This window comes from Zootoca vivipara, chromosome 4 (assembly GCF_965207765.1).
Source record: "Zootoca vivipara chromosome 4, rZooViv2.hap1.1, whole genome shotgun sequence".
Lineage (NCBI taxonomy): Eukaryota > Metazoa > Chordata > Lepidosauria > Squamata > Lacertidae > Zootoca > Zootoca vivipara.
Genome location: NC_142587.1, coordinates 39,528,470 through 39,545,390, shown reverse-complemented (window position 1 = coordinate 39,545,390; position 16,921 = coordinate 39,528,470). Strand labels below are relative to the sequence as shown.

Sequence of the window (16,921 nt, the reverse complement as noted above, 5' to 3'; positions counted from 1 at the left end):
TCATTATACATGATAAGCGATCTTCAGCCATCTCAACCCTTGCTTTTTCATGCAAAACCATTTGCAGTCGTTTGCGGTCATCAACAGCTATCAGTCAGTCAATCACCCATTTCCACCACCCTTCTGAGTGATCCCCCCTCCCCATCCCCACCCCTCCCCACCCCTTCTCTACATAAGTGCCTGGAAACTTCCATTTCACTGTATCTGAAGAAGTGTGCATGCACACGAAAGCTCATACCAAAATAAAAACTTAGTTGGTCTTTAAGGTGCTACTGAAGGAATTTTTTTATTTTACTTCGATCCAGACCAACACGGCTACCTACCTGTAACCATAAATAAGTGCTGATCACAATGGAGGTCTCCACAAAAATAATTTACCTTAGCCCTGAAAGTGTGTTATCCTTAATGAACTTCGGTCAACGGTCAAAGAGTGGAGCAGCTCAGCCAGTGAGGCAGCAATAGTCTCCTGACAAGGGTGCCACTTACTCTTACTGGAAGGAGGGAAGGAGCAGTGAGACCAGGGTTGCAGAGGGACACTGATATGACCACTGGATTTGCTCTGTTGATGCAGCGCAGACCTTCTTGTCCCCTTGCCCTTTTCCGTACCTCCCCAGTAAGTGACAGCAATGTCATTGCTGGGAGGCTATTGCTGCAGCACCGCTTCTCCCCCCAGGCAGTGCCAGTCCTTGGGGCTTCCGGGCCAAAGCACCACTGCCCTCCCAGCTTCCCAATACAGTATGTTGCGGGCATGTACTGGTACAGCCAACCCACAGCTCTTGCCATTATGTGCCTGGACTAAAAATCACGGTTAACCCCTTAAAATATTGCTAAGGTGAATATTAGCCTTAAGGTATGGTCTAGAGCAGGCATCCCCAAACTTTGGCCCTCCAGATGTTTTGGACTACAATTCCCATCTTCCCCGACCACTGGTCCTGTTAGCTAGGGATCATGGGAGTTGTAGGCCAAAACATCTAGAGGGTCACAGTTTGGGGGTGCCTGGTCTAGAGAAAGTATGTAGTAGGGCCACATAATGCAACAAACTAAGGCATTTTTTAATCCGTTGTGTTTTGTTGTGTTTTGCTAGTTTACTCCTTTAAATTTTCGAAATGCTAATGGCATGTTTCTGTGAAAGAGTTAAGATAGGTAAAGGTAAAGAGACCCCTGACCATTTGGTCCAGTCATGACCGACTCTGGGGTTGCAGCGCTCATCTTGCGTTATTGGCTGAGGGAGCTGGCGTACAGCTTCCAGGTCACGTGGCCAGCATGACTAAACTGCTTCTGGTGAACCAGAACAGCGCACGGAAATGCCATTTACCTTCCCACCGGAGCAGTACCTATTTATCCACTTGCACTTTGACGTGCTTTCGAACTGCTAGGTGGGCAGGAGCTGGGACTGAACAACGGGAGCTCACCCCGTCGTGGGGATTTGAACCACCGACCTCCTGATCAGCAAGCCCTAGCCTCTGTGGTTTAACCCACTAGGTTAATTCTCATTGATTTCAATAGCATTTGTGTGTTGGTGAGATGGATTGGGGCCAAAGAGAGCAGAACTAAAGAAAAAGAGTGTCTTGCGAGTATAACACCTTACCTTGTTTCTCTGAAATAAATTAAGGAAATTCAAATCAGTAGTGTCCGATATCCCTCCATGTAAAATAAGAACTTTGCTGTCAATTATAGTTGCAAGAGGAAGCCAGCTATAGACATCTTCCAGAAGATGTAAAATTGCTGTTCCATAGCGCTATTAAGTGAAAATAAAGGTGATTAGGTAACAGGTAACAATCACAAGGTCCCTGAAATAATAGCAAATTGGTGTGCTTCATGGGTGGTTTCTCAAAGCCATAAAATAATGAAGTGAAAACTATTTGTAAATCTATGCTTGCCCCATCTCCGAGGCGCCTTGGCCCGCCCCCCAGGCACCCAAGTGGCTAGCTATACCGCTGAGCACATGGGGGGGGGAAATAAAGGGGTTCTTGTGAGTTGGGATGAATGAATCTACCACTTTTTTTAAGTTCAATACTCCACATTTCCACATTCATTTTTTTAAGTCCTCATGAAAATTCATCATCATTTTAGTGCAATTTTTTTCCTAATACACATTTGTATGCAATTTTGCTTAATATACATATTTTACTTGATATACAAATTTCCCTGTTTTAATGCACTTTTGCATGTTATATTCACTAATATATGCATGTACACACACACACTTTACACTACTATATGCATTTTTTACATGTTACTTGGCTGGACAACTGTATAGCAAAAGTCAAGAAAGCGTGAATTTTGAAGGGTCGCTGAGTTTCCGTACACATATCGTTTCAGAAAATGTAAATTGGGTAAGTTCACCATTAAATGCAAACTGAAATCAGTTTACTCCCCATACTTAAGGGTAATGCTTAAAACATCTCTGAGTTCAATATTCTTTACAGAACTAAGGTCCATAAAATTAGCTTAGGGCTTTGAAATGCAAGGAATGCAGTCTGTATCACTTGGCTAAAAGGTGAGGTTGCTAACCTGATGCCACTACCAAAAGACAGCCAAATATTTACCTCGTACTTCTTCATAACTTCTTTTGTGAAACCATACCTGAAACAAGTTAAAGGTTATTTCAATAATGGATCACTCTCTATGTACCTATATGTAAGGGATAATTCTTTCTTCCATATTATAGGTTTATAACAGAGGGGAGGTCCATTATCATTACCAGAGTATAGCAAGACAACCAAAATCGAAGATTTGAACTGTAGGATATTTCTGTTGCATATTTCTGTATCTCCACCCCAGATACAGATTTCCCACTTATTTTATCAGTATGCATCAAGGAACTTTTCCATACTCTGGCACATTTTAACTCCGGTAGAAAGTTTTTGTCCAGTCTGAAACAGGAGTGAGCAAATTTCAGGCTTGTGGAATCTACTTTCAGCAGTATAAGAAAGAGCCATGGATGCGGTGGGCGGATTAATTTTGTTGTTGCCATAGTAAATTAACTTAGAGTCCTTGCTGAAATGCTACAGAGATCTACCAGTATGTCCCAAACTCCTTCCTTCCCACCTCTTATCTAAAGCAAAAGAAATAAAAAATAAGGTTTTCTTTTCCAGTATTTCTGTATATTGAAATGCTGAACCATAAAATAACACAATGCTTCTGCCTTAACTTAAAGATAATGCTGCCAAACCCTTCAGACACCAAGACCATTTCTAAATACCGGTAGTAAATGGGGTCCAAATTCTAACCGAAATGCAGCACAATAATTTGATTCTTACTTTCCATTATACTAAGCTACAGTAACATGTGTAGAGGGAGCTCATAGATAGTATCTACTGATCTGAAATTGGAGCAAAAATTACAAATGCAACTCTTGGTTATCAGATCAAGTGTTTCAGTTGGAGGTTTTGGGAAGACAACACACATAGATTAGGTGAATGAAAGATAATATATCTAGCTAGCTGGCTAGCTAGCTGAACAAAGGCGGTACCTAAGATTCATGATATGGTCTTCATGGTTCCCTCGGTTCAAGTGCAAGTGGTTAGGGTAGACGAGTAGAAAGGCAAACAGGATTATGAGTATTTCTATGGAATTTTTCCCTCTGTCCACAAAATCCCCATTAAAAATGTAGGGGTTTTGCTCTGAAGGAAGTCCATTCTGTAGAAGAAGAAAAACGACAACAACATCTGCAAGTACAACAGATATTAATTATCGCAAAACAAGCGTCAGCCGGTCAACAGGGCACTGCAGAGGGCCTCACCTCCTCACTGATGCCAACATCTCTTTTGTAGCACTGCCATATCACATTAGTAACTGCACCTGTGCCCAGGTGAGCATCAGGTCCCTGGTGACAGACGGAGGCCACCAGGGATGGTTTTACTTATGCTCACCTTGAGCTGTCCACACAGTTCATAAAACTATTCATTTGATATTACTTCTATGTGAACCATTTAGGAATTCTTTATTATGCTTGTCGTAACTAATTGTGGAAAACAACGGTTAGATGTGCATCCTGCCCTACGACCAAGGAGTTCAAGGCAGCATACGTTCTTCCTCCACCCATCCCCCAATTTTATCAGCACAAGATCCATAGGAGGTAGGTTGAGCTAAGGGGGTGAATGGCTGGTACACGGTCGTCCATCCAGTGGGCTGTGCAGCTGTGTGGGCATTTAAACCCTGATCCAATACTCTAACCAAGCAGTGCTGAACCTTTATGGGTTATACCTCCAGGGCCACACACACACACACACACACACACAGAGAGAGAGAGAGAGAGAGAGAGAGAGAGAGAGAGAGAGAGAGAGAGAGAGAGAGAGAGAGAGAGTCATCCACACACACAGAGGAGCCTCCCTTCCTCAGCTGACCTGATTTTCCTCCCCCACTCATAAAGTGATTGATCTGAAGGCTGGGGAAGGAAGGGTTTTGTGTCCACATTTTTGGTGGGAGGGAGGAAATTCTGCTGCTGCCAAAATTAGTAGGAGAAGCCGGGCTACTCTTCCAATCTCCCATAATGATCATAGACAAATCTGAGGCTGAAAGGAAGGGAATGTTGATGAAGCTGAGCCCTATTCATGCAACATATCTAACTCTGTTCCAATTGCTCTGCCCCCTGCCTAGATGACATATACCATAAGCCGCCCAGAAGTCCAAGGAGGAGCAGTAGAATGAAATTTTGTCGAATGAATTTTAGCAGGTTCTCAAAATGCCTGCAATCAATGTTTATGGAGCCTGGAAAGCTTTTTTTTCCCAGCGCCAGCTCTTAATACACCTTTACATTTGGCATTGCATTTACATTTCAAATGTGAAAATCCAATTTTCTTCAAAATACAATATATTATAGAGCATGCTTGCCTCCCCTTGCTTTCCTTGAACACTTCCCTGGCTTTTGCCAATGCCCTTTTCGAGGCTGGGGATGAAATGAAAATCCATAGCAGCAGGGAACGAGAGTGAAGACAGCTTTCCAATGGTGAGTGGAATAGGGGGTTGCTGCTGCCACCGCCTCATTAGAGTGCCTTCTGGGTTTGCGCTTAATTAGCTTCCCTTTGTCAATCTGCCTTTTAATTCCACTCCAGGATGTCTATATGCATAGAATCAATTTAACACAGGCTAATTTAGCAACTGGCAATTTAAAATATTACGGGTTTGGGGTTCTTTTTTTGAGGAACATGATGGGAAACAGCATCATTTAACAATGATTAGTGCAGTGAATGGAAGTGTCTCCAAACTGCCTGCTTTAATTAAGCCAAGGTCTTATTCTTAAGAGAAGCCATTAAAAAGCATTAAAGGCATGTTATCTAGTTTAACAGACAATGTTAGGGTCATCACTTAAGGCCTTTAGCTGTTTCCCACCCTCCCACCCTTCCCCATCCCCTCCAAAGGCAGCGGCGGCTTGTACATGGTGCCATTTGAGGAAGCAAAATGAAAGAAATACAAGCCACACTGTAATCTGAATCTGGGACTATAAGCTCTAGTGGGCAGTCCATCGATACACCATGCTTAGAGGGCAGTAGCAATATGATCCATATGTTATTATCAGAGAGTTAGAGGAAGATGTCTTCCCGGAAAGATCCCAATGGAGCTCATGCTACCCAGCATGGATAAGGTTAAGCTTCTGTCCCCCATGAACAGTTTGAACAACAGATCACCTGAGGCTTGGGGAGATTCCCGTCTCCCCACCCCTACTTTGTTTATACTTCACAAAAATCGCAAGGAGTATCATCGTTGAGGTTTGATACCTTCCAGTCTCCTGCAGATTGTGCCCTTCAATCAACATTCAGTCCTGATTAACTGAGTGTGGAGAACGGAAAGATGGCCATAGGCCAAAAATTGATACCACAAAGTGCTGGTGATCTCTCTCTCTATATGTTAACTGTTGCTAACGGAATCCAGCGGCGTTGAGGCACCGTTAGGAAACCAGCAACGCCAAATGTACTTACTTTGTAGAAAATCAGCAAAAGGTCATCCAGCTTTCCATGAAGATCACCTAGAAAGAACACAAATGTTCACAATCGGGCCACGGGACCACCAATCGGGCAGGTAGAATACGCAAAACTGGAACCAAACAGTGATTGTTGTTTCCTTCCCTAGGCAGGGTTCTAGAGCTGATGCATGTTTGTGCATGTTATAAAGCAGGCACCCCAAACTTCGGCCCTCCAGATGTTTTGGACTACAATTCCCATCTTCCCCGACCACTGGTCCTGTCAGCTAGGGATCATGGGAATTGTAGGCCAAAACATCTGGAGGGCCACAGTTTGGGGGGGGCCTGTTATAAAGCAATGGTATGAAGCACTAACTGTATGGCGGTCAACTCTTGAATCCGGTTCCCCAGGGGAGCATTTTGCATTCACTGTATACCAGCTGCTTACAGTAGGCATTGTGAAAATATAAACACATATGTATGAAACCATAATATGAAACACAGCAGGTGCAACTGGTTAACTGCCCACCCACTGCCCCAAAGCATTGGGAAGCTGTGTTGGAAGCAACAGAGAAGGTATGAGGAAGCAGCTGAGGCTTAATAGTCCCTCTCAAACTGCTATTTGAAGAACAATATTATAAAATCCTTTTCACCCTGAGGGCTACATTCCTTGGTGGGCAGCCTTTCGAGTGCCACATGGCACTGGTGGTCAGGGTCAGAGGCAAAAATGAGGAGAACAACAAATGTAATTTTTTTTAAATTTTTGTATAGTATACTAGTTAACACTCACACTTGAATTGTTGGCGGTGATGCAAGTGACTCCTAAACACTACTCTGCTCTTTTCCAGGCAAATATGACCAGGGTGAGAAAGCTCTCGAGAGGGAGGGGGATCATATTGAAAATGGAAAGGAGTCTTAAAGGAATTTAAAGTGGGAAGAAGCTATTTTAAGACTTTAAAATAGAAAGGGGGAGGGGACATTAGCTTCGTAATGTGGAGCATATTAAGTCCTTTAAGACCAAACCCAACAAATATTACTATGAAATAATAAATTAAGTATTTTGATTGGCTTTAGTGGGGTTTAAATGACGCTCATTAGAGGAACTCTCACATATGCAACACATGAACCAGATGAATATTTAATGCCTGTTTCAATGTAGAAAGTTAAAAAGGATTTGACGGAAGTGACATAGATCTCATTTTGTGGCAATCAAAATTTTGGCTCAAACTTCAGTAAAAAAATACACTTTCATCTGTCATTAAGGATGTTTTGAGCATGAAGACTATTATTTGCTTGAAGGACACATCAAAAAAATCTCTCAGATGCTCTTTCAATTGTGCAAATGAGGACACCCATTGGAGGATGTATGTACATTGATTATCAAGGCCACACACACACACGTGTGTGTGTAGAAGTCTAAGGATATTTTGTTCTTGCTCATTGAGTGGTATAAACCTGTAAATAAAATATATATTATCTATTACTGCACTGAATGCTTGAAGCATCTTTTATTAAAATTTGGTTTCTCTCTGCACCTGCAGCAGTACAATTAATTTATTTTGTGTGCGCGTCTTCTCTTGATTTCAAGAGATAGACTAATTATTACTAGTAACCATTCAGTGCTGTCTTGCAAGTGGGTCTCCAGGCTCGAGCAAATCCAGGAAGTCCAATCCCATCCATTCACCCATGCATGGCAGTGTAATCAAGGCAAGATGACTGAGAAGCAAATAGATGTTGCCATATTTAGCTGACTCTTTACATAGCTGCCAAGTTTTCCCTTTTCTCACGAGGAAGCCTATTCAGCATAAGGGAAAATCCCTTAAAAAAAGGGATAACTTGGCAGCTATGTCTTTATGCAGGTGGCCAATTGGTGGTCCATGGCCACAAAGCAATTTTATTTGGCTCCAAATGGATCCTCAAAACTCAGGATAAAACATTTTGCCTCCAGTTTTACTATGTGGTTTTTCTTCTTGAGAAAAGGAAGATTGCTTATAATACGTATATATCCATATACTAGACAACCACATATGAATTTGTAGTTGTTTGCATATATTAGTGGTGTATTATACTTTGCTTTTCTTTCTCTTTTTATGCACCTTTTCTTTTGCTCAAGTGAAATACTTTCAATCCAAAACTAAAATAAAAAAGAAGATTTCTTTCTGAATTTCTGCATGAGAGAAAGAATATGCACTTTAAGGTTTGGCCTCTCTCTCTCTAAATACACACCCCTCAGGACAAAGACTGCATAACATTTTCCCACTGAGCCATCCATATATTGGGGGGGGGGGGAGAGAGAGAGAGAGAGAAAGAATGCATCATTGGTTTGCTCATTTTCATCCCTCTCCCTCTCTCCTCTCTCTCTCTCTCTCTCTCTCTCTCTCTCTCTCTCTCTCTCTCTCTCTGTGTGTGTGTGTGTTTGTGTTTGTGTGTGTGTGTGTGTGTGTGTAGCCCCCCAGTAGAAGTATCAATGAACTGGCATTTTCTTCTATCATGATCATATTCAGGAACCATTTGTTGAAGCACTTGTGGGAAGGCAAGAGGTGAAAGAAATTATTTACCACACACAGTAGCATTTTACAGATGGAAAAGCAGCTCTTTTCTTAAAAGTTTGCCAGATTTAGTCACTGACTCACCCAGCAACATCTGACAGGGGGGGAAGTGGGAGGAAGTGTTCGGCTTACTTAAAAAATGCCAGGGGACGAGTCATCAGCCACACACACACACACATCCATAATAAAGGGAAGACAGGACGGATTTGTATTGTGAGAGGGTTGGGGAAGTGTAACATTCCAATGGCAGCTATAAAGAACACTTATCACTGGTTGGTGGGGAGTGGGGGTTGTGGTCTGGCATGGCCAAGGTGGGTCAAGGCTGACTTTGGGAAGGGTTCATTTCTGTCCAGATGCGCAGACAGGGGCTGCTGGGCCATAGCACCCTCAAAATGGTGATAGGGGGGGTCACCCCAATTTGATGTATGCCATAGGGCAACCCCTAACCTTGGTTATCCCTGCCAAAAATCAACCAGTAGGCAGGCTGGTTGAGTCAGGATACACATCCAATGCCTACGCCCAAACCTGCTGGCACCTGTAATCAATAAAGCTGTGGCCTGCTTAAATCTCCTTTTGGTTGTCCTGAACCTACATATTGCTTTGGCCCTACAGCGCCTGGGCCTGCAACCACAAATGCTAGCCAGTCCTACAAATTCACAATATACTTTAGATATCAACCCGGTGCCACATTTCTCTTAAGGAGAACTTACCACAAATGGTTATTTCCTTGGTATAAGAGGTGGACAGGTGTGTGATGTTTGGCATCTGCTGAAGGACCTTCCTGGTCTCGTGTAGCAGCTGAAGAACGTATCGGGCGTGGAGGTGCTGTACAGAATCGTGCAAGAAGACAGAAATGATATATTACAGAGTCGTTGGAAGAACTCCATCACCAAAGCCCAGCAAGCTTTGTGCTTGCACAAAGTTCTTGTCAGCGTGACAAATATTTTGCAGTCATGACCGCAGATTTGGGGGGGATTGTCACTGCACAGGCGAGCATGGAGATGGGGGACATCTCTACTGCAGGAGCAGCGTCGGTGGCCATACTGTATTAAGAATCATCATCCTTTCATTTGTATGCCACCTTTCCCTAGGTAAAACCATGCTCAAGGTGGCTTACAACATGAAAAGATTTACTTGACTGCACACATAACAAAAGTAGTTTGAAACATGGAATAAAACACGTGAAAAAGTACACAACCGAATTGAACAAGTGCCACAGAAATCATAATATATAGAACAAAGATACAAATAACTGATATCAATAACAGAAACAGAAACCCCTAAGCAAAACTCAGCCTCAGCTTTCATAGCTGGAGTCAGTCAGTCAGGGCACCACCTTCCTCAGCCAGGCCGGGGGGGGGGGGTGCGGAGCCAGCAAGGCAAGGAGCAGCAAGTCTTCCAGGACTCACAGCAAAGATTGCCTCTGTCCTCTACAGAGGACTCAACTTTTGTAGCTGGAGTCAGTCCAGACCCTACCCTCCTAAGTCAGGTGGAAAAAGGCAAGCAAGGCAGGGATCATAGTATCAATATTGAGTTATAAGTGTGTGTAAGGGATGTACCGGTAGCTCAGTGCTTGCAAAAGATCCCAGGTTCAACTCCCAGCATCTTCAAGTAGAGCTGGGAATAGGCCCCATTTGAAACCCTAGAGAGCTGCTGCCAGTCAGTGTGTACACTGAGCTAGATGGACCAGTGGTCTAGCTCAACATAAGCCAATTTCCTATGTTCAGTAATGTATTCCGCTGCCCCTATTGTTTTAGTGCGGTTCTTGACATTGCCAGAACAGCTGCAGGTTTTACCCAGAGACTGCGGAGTTCAGTTTTAGCGCAGCCAACAGATCAAAGGAAGCAGAAATGCCATGGGATGGGATATCCAGCTCCGCAATGTTCGTCTTTCAAATTAAACCATATACCATTATAGCTAAAGAAATGGATAGCATAGGGCTGTGCGAGTCTCCTGCGCCAAATGCTCTCAAGAGCAGCAAGTGCCAACAATGACTAAGCAATTGCTAAAAAAGCGTGACAGTGGAAAGAATTATGTTTTCTTCTCTGGTGAATGTATTGGGGTGAATAAACAGCCTTTCAATGGGAACAGGGCTGGCAGAGCAGCCTTTTTTTTTTTGTAAAGCTGTCAGTTGAGGCCTGTCGCATTTAATAGAATCACAGAATTGTAGAGTTGGAAGGGACCCCTTGCAATGCAGGAATATGCAGGTGTTCCATACGATGATCGAACCTGCAACCTTGGCATTATCAGCACCATACTCTAACCAACTGAGCTATCCAGGCAGAATTTATACACACATAATTTTATTTGCATGCCACCTTTCCATTATTAAAACTATGCTCAAGGCAGCTACATGAAAAAAATACATAATTACAAACCTAGCAAAAATAGTAACAAACAGTAAGTAAAACATCAAAAAGTAAAAAAATCCTTCCAGTAGCACCTTAGAGACCAACTAAGTTTGTCATAGGTATGAGCTTTCGTGTGCATGCACACTTCTTAAGATACAAAAGCTCATACCTATGACAAACTTGTTGTTGTTATTTAGTCGTTTAGTCGTGTCCGACTCTTCGTGGCCCCATGGACCATAGCACGCCAGGCACTCCTGTCTTGCACTGCCTCCTGCACTTTGGTCAGACTCATGTTCGTAGCTTCGAGAACACTGTCCAACCATCTCGTCCTCTGTCGTCCCCTTCTCCTAGTGCCCTCCATCTTTCCCAACATCAGGGTCTTTTCCAGGGAGTCTTCTCGTCTCATGAATTGGAGCCTCAAGTATTGGAGCCTCAGCTTCACGATCTGTCCTTCCAGTGAGCACTCAGGGCTGATTTCCTTCAGAATGGCTAGGTTTGATCTCCTTGCAGTCCATGGGACTCTCAAGAGTCTCCTCCAGCACCATAATTCAAAAGCATCAATTCTTCGGTGATCAGCCTTCTTTATGGTCCAGCTCTCACTTCCATACATCACTACTGGGAATACCATAGCTTTAACTATACGGACCTTTGTAGGCAAGGTGATGTCTCTGCTTTTTAAGATGTTGTCTAGGTTTGTCATTGCTTTTCTCCCAAGAAGCAGGCGTCTTTTAATTTCGTGACTGCTGTCACCATCTGCAGTGACAAACTTAGTTGGTCTCTAAGGCAGCGTTTCTCAACCGCTGTTCCGCGGCACACTAGTGTGCCGCGAGACATTGGCTGGTGTGCCGCGACGTGCGGCGACGAGAAGGGCGATTTGCATTGTCACATGCCTGGCGGCCGCCAATACACATCGCTGTCCCGCCGGAAAGCAATATTTCTCCTCCTCTTTCCCAAAGCTCAGTGACCCGCCGAACAGCTTGTGAAGCCTTATTACAGGAGATTGCAACCAACACAGCAATTGGCAAGTGTTTCTTACAGTCATAATTATAGTCAATATAGGGCGGCACAGAGTTAATTTTTTTAACTTTTTTAATTGTGGTGTGCCTCGTGATTTTTTTCACGGAACAAGTGTGCCGTGGCCCAAAAAAGGTTGAGAAACACTGCTCTAAGGTGCTACTGGAAGGATTTTTTTTATTTTGTTTTGACTGCATCAGACCAACACAGCTACCTACCTGTAACTAGTACATCAAAAAGTACACAACCAAATTAAACAATGCCCACATAAATCATAATAAGAACCAAAATAAAGATACAAAAAAGTATCAAAAAGAGGAACAACCCCCTAACAAAAGAACAACCCCCTAACAAAAGACCCCTCAGTAATACCCCGATCCCACTCCGTAGTATTGCTTCTGCTATTACATATCCTTTCTTGTAATTGTTTTCAATGCAAACCCCTTTGAACATTTGGGAAACTGGCATACCATATTTTGGTAAATAACTAAATGCACCATTGTTCATCTCTTTCAATATGTGCATATCAAGTGCTTACAAATTCCTTTCCCCTCCACCATGATGCACATTAGCCTTCCAAGCCCTGCTGCCTTAATGGTGTCTAAGATGCCCTTACGATTATCAGCTGACACTTTTAGAGAGACCATAAAAATAAAACAGAAATCCATTTAACCATCCGCCTGAGCTTGCCTGTCGGTGCTTGAAAGCCTGAAGAAGAACATCAGTGTCAGCAACAGTGAGGGGGAAACAAAGGTGGGGCCCATAGTAGGAGGCAGGGACCTCGATAGTCTGTTCATATTTTCTCATTGTATGATCACTGGTGGTGGAGAATAAGTTAGAGCTGACGTCTATAAAGGAAGCAGAAAAGCAACTTACAAAATTGGTATCTGAAGAAGTGTGCATGCACACGAAAGCTCATACCCAAATAAAAACTTAGTTGGTCTTTAAGGTGCTACTGAAGGAATTTTTTTTATTTTGTTACAAAATTTTACTTAGTTGACAACAAATGTGCCATTGGATAATGAGTTCATGAACATTTGTTTAAATTGATGATATATTCAGTGTAATGCCAACAAATATAACAGACGCTAAAATCCAAAGAACCTTTTGGGCATTTGCAAGAACAAGTAAGAGCTTTGTCAGGCTCAGGGTTGTTCTGACTTCGAGCCCAGTTTAGGCATTGAAACCTCCTTGGTTGCCCTTTCCTTTATCAGGAAAGTGACAGGAGAGGTGTTTTTTATTTTTTTAAAAAAAGATTTTTATTAAAGCTTTTCACAATACAGTACGATAAAAGCTACAAAAAATACAAACAGATCCTGTAAAATATGGAGTCTTCTCCTAAAGGCAATTCTCAGTCCCCACCACCCACAGAAGGTAGCAACCCTTCCCAGCTCTCACTTTCCTTTCTCCTTCCAGCCTCTTGCCTTTGGAGACCAACAGGGCCGGCTTTACATAGACCCCCGGTGGTGCAGTGCACCACGGCGGGGGGCTGGCAAGCTGGGCGCCGGCCTGGCAATGAGGGCGCCGTGCGGCGAAGCCGCACGGAAACCAATTGCGCCCTGCGAGGGTGGGGCGGGCGGCGGAGCGATCTCCGCCCCTCAGCACCAGGGCGCGCGATCTGCTCAAGACGGCGCTGGAGACCAACATTTCCCTGTCTCCCACCCAGGGCTCTCCATCAAACATCTACCACCCACATGAGTAAACACTCCCAAACATAGGACTCCTAAAAAAAGAGGCAAGGGAGAGAGAGAGAAAGGAAAGACAGAGAAAGAGTGAAAAGTAAAAAAGAAACATTAGAGAAAAATAAAAGGACTTCTGAGGTTCCATCTGCCAGTTACATTTTTAAAAAGAGAGATTATTTAAGATATTCAGTCCACGATCTTCTCCACTTTCTGTTAAACAATATTTATTTTAAGCCAAAGTGTCTCAGAGTCATTCATTTCTTTTCTCCACAAAAAGTCCAAGAGGGGTTCCCGGACTAGTAGTAGTAAATGTCTGCCATGTTTCCCCCCTTTAATATTAACTTTACCTCCATTAATTGCCAATTACCCCTACTGAGTGTCAATTCTTCCATCTATGTCTATGTTGAAATCTCTCGACAGGAGAATTTTAAATTGCGGCTGAAATCTTATTGTTTTCCTGTGCTGCAGATGTTTCAGCGATAAACCTCCCACCCACAACCACAGGGCTTCTGAATGTGATGTGGTTCAATTCAGGTTCAAGAAAACACAAGTTGATCAGCCTCTTCAGACCTTCTCTGCTCAAGAAGGGAAGGCTCAGGACTGAGGAAGTGGGAGACACTGAGGTGGAGCCAGTGTGGTGTAGTGAGAGTGGTAGACTCATAATCTGGTGAACCGGGTTCGCGTCTCCGCTCCTCCACATGCAGATGCTGGGTGACCTTGGGCTAGTCACACTTCTCTGAAGTCTCTCAGCCCCACTCACCTCACAGAGTGTTTGTTGTGGGGGAGGAAGGGAAAGGAGAATGTTAGCCGCTTTGAGACTCCTTAGAGTAGTGATAAAGTGGGATATCAAATCCAAACTCTTCTTCTTCCTACTCATGCTAATATTTCCTACTCGGGGCTCTTTTGTCACCCACGGGGACTACAGAATAATGTTTCACCTATGCTTTTTGTATGATATACACAATTCCCACAGGGGAAAAGCTTCTGCAAGTATGGCTTAAAAGAAAACTATCAACCAATCTTGGCATTTACTGGAGGACATGCCAGCTTGTACAGGGAAAACCACTAATTACTTCTAAAGGAACAAGGACTATGGCAAACAGACTGAGTCACAGCAGCCTACATTAAAATCACAATTATAAAATATTGTCAGGAACAAACATTGCTCCAAGAGGCATTTTCTGCATAAGAGCATGCTGTAATTGAAATGTGCTAAGTGTGATAAGAATTTGGAGTGCTTCTTAAAAGTAAACATTTCAAGTTATTTATTGGCTTCCTTGCAAACAACCCCAAACAAGAGCCACAGTCCCTGGTTTCTCAGCATCAGTCATAGGAAATCTGCACTCCCTGCTATTTGGAAAATGGGATTGTTAGTCTTTTTAAAATATATATTATTTACTTTGAAAAATCATTACAGAACATGAAAGCAAAACTTTCCCACGTACCTTCACAGATTCAAACATATACATCATATATATATAACATTTACATATACCAATATATAAGAGGCATTCTAAAGGTCAATCTCATATATACCATGTAATTTAAACTCCTAATGGCAGCATATAATTTACAGTAGTTCTTTTTCTGTTATGCCCGGTTCTTTTTCAATATGTTTCTACTGGGACCAGTTTGGCCATTTCTTCCCTAATAATTTAATAGCAATACATCATCAGTTAATGTTTCCTTCATCATTCCCACCACCATTTGCCAATACAACTGCTTTTTTTTTTTTTACAAAGCTATGACATATGGTAAAAATCACCGTTTACTTATGGATAAATCCAGGGCTTTCTTTCTTCTGACTTACTGACCATTTTACTTTTCAATGAAGTCCAACACCATCTTAAAGCAAATTTATTTATGGATCATAGCTGTCGAGAAACTTGAATCCTTTTGAAACAGACATTCCCATACCTCTCTTGGGATTTTTCTATTCATATATTTATTCCATCTCATCACAGTTATTGACTATTTTCTTACATTTTAAAATATAAACTGCTTCAAATTCAGGACTCAGCTATACAGCTGCAAATAAAACGTTTTGAATGTGTTGTAAAGTGCAATATACAATTGTGACAGTAGGTGGTAACTGAGCTATAGCAAATTCAATGAATTTTTCAAAACGATTTTTTTAAAAAAAGCATTTTCACAATGTTTTTAACATTTGTGTAGATTCCACCTAAGTCTTATCTCTCTAAATCTCCTTGCTTCTGATCAGTCCATTTCAAAAAGTCTCGATGTGCGGATACTGATATCTAGGTGGAGCCAACTTCACTTTAGTCTTTGCTTGTTCAACGGTCTGTATATTTTTCCAATCCTGGTATGTCTCTAGTCTGTTTTCTTTCCACATATATATATATATATATATATATATATATATATATATATATATATATATCCTAATTAGGATATATATATATATATCCTCTTCAGACTAAAAGCTGATATATTGCCCCTTCAGACTAAAAGCTTTAGATGGAGAGAAATAATTGTTTATATCAGGGGTAGTCAACCTTTTTATACCTACCGCCCAATAATGCATCTTTCTTGATGGTAAAATTTCCTTACCGCCCACTATGTGCCATAGAACCCCCTACTGCTCACCTGGAATCCTGAAATGCCCACTAGTGGGCAGTAGGGATCAGGTTAACCACACCTGGTTCATATTGATCCCAAATTCCTGAGCATACATTAATTACATAGGACACCGCTTCCTAATCTGTTCTCCTAGTCTTTCTGCTTATCCATAACTAGTTCGTAATGCTTTTCTCTTCTTCTACATTGTATCCTGGCATTGTCCACACCAAGCCTGCTGCACCTGCAGAGTCATATTGACTATTTGACTGCTATTGCATTTGCTGCACAGACGCAGGTTTTTCTGATTTGAGAAACATTCAGTTCCTCAACTAGCTACAGGTACATGTGCAAAGATAAGTAGTTCCACACATATATGCTATTGGCTGCACTGGCATGCACACACACGCACACACACATGCCATTTTTTTTTTACAAGATATGCACATTTAACTGCTCTGAAAACTTATTCAGTCAATCCTTACCTGGATCAGTTTCATTGGCCTTAGTAAAATGGTCCAGCATGAATGTGAAAAACTTGGATAGCTGAGTAAGAAAAGACATCTGTTAGTTTACAAGTTGAAATGATTATATTACCTTGTCTTCCCCTTATTTGAAATAAGCACGCTGGCTCCATCTACACAGTAACAACCCCGGCAAAATCTCAAGCCCCCTATATCTCCATTGATAGGGACAGTGACACAGTTGAGCAATGCCGACTCTAAATTTAAGGGTCTTACCAGGGGTGGGTGGGTGTTTAGATGATAACGTGCATTACTTTGCTTGTCACAATTTAAAATTAACAAATTTTTTAAAGAAAAAAGCCTGATATAAATGAAAATAATG

The 16,921-nt window shown here is 42.2% G+C and overlaps 1 protein-coding gene across 2 annotated transcripts in view; it reads right to left on the bottom strand.

Moving 5' to 3' along the window:
* Positions 1 to 16,921, bottom strand: part of PPEF1 (protein phosphatase with EF-hand domain 1) — a 52,208-nt gene that overhangs the window by 11,056 nt on the left and 24,231 nt on the right. For both annotated transcript variants that reach the window (XM_060273513.2, XM_060273514.2), the window contains 7 exons: positions 16,561 to 16,621; positions 12,507 to 12,664; positions 9,162 to 9,276; positions 5,922 to 5,968; positions 3,476 to 3,642; positions 2,550 to 2,586; positions 1,589 to 1,738 (listed from right to left, as the gene is read on the bottom strand). In XM_060273513.2, the coding sequence (XP_060129496.1) occupies positions 1,589 to 1,738; positions 2,550 to 2,586; positions 3,476 to 3,642; positions 5,922 to 5,968; positions 9,162 to 9,276; positions 12,507 to 12,664; positions 16,561 to 16,621 (735 nt within the window). The remainder of the gene's footprint in view (positions 1 to 1,588; positions 1,739 to 2,549; positions 2,587 to 3,475; positions 3,643 to 5,921; positions 5,969 to 9,161; positions 9,277 to 12,506; positions 12,665 to 16,560; positions 16,622 to 16,921) is intronic.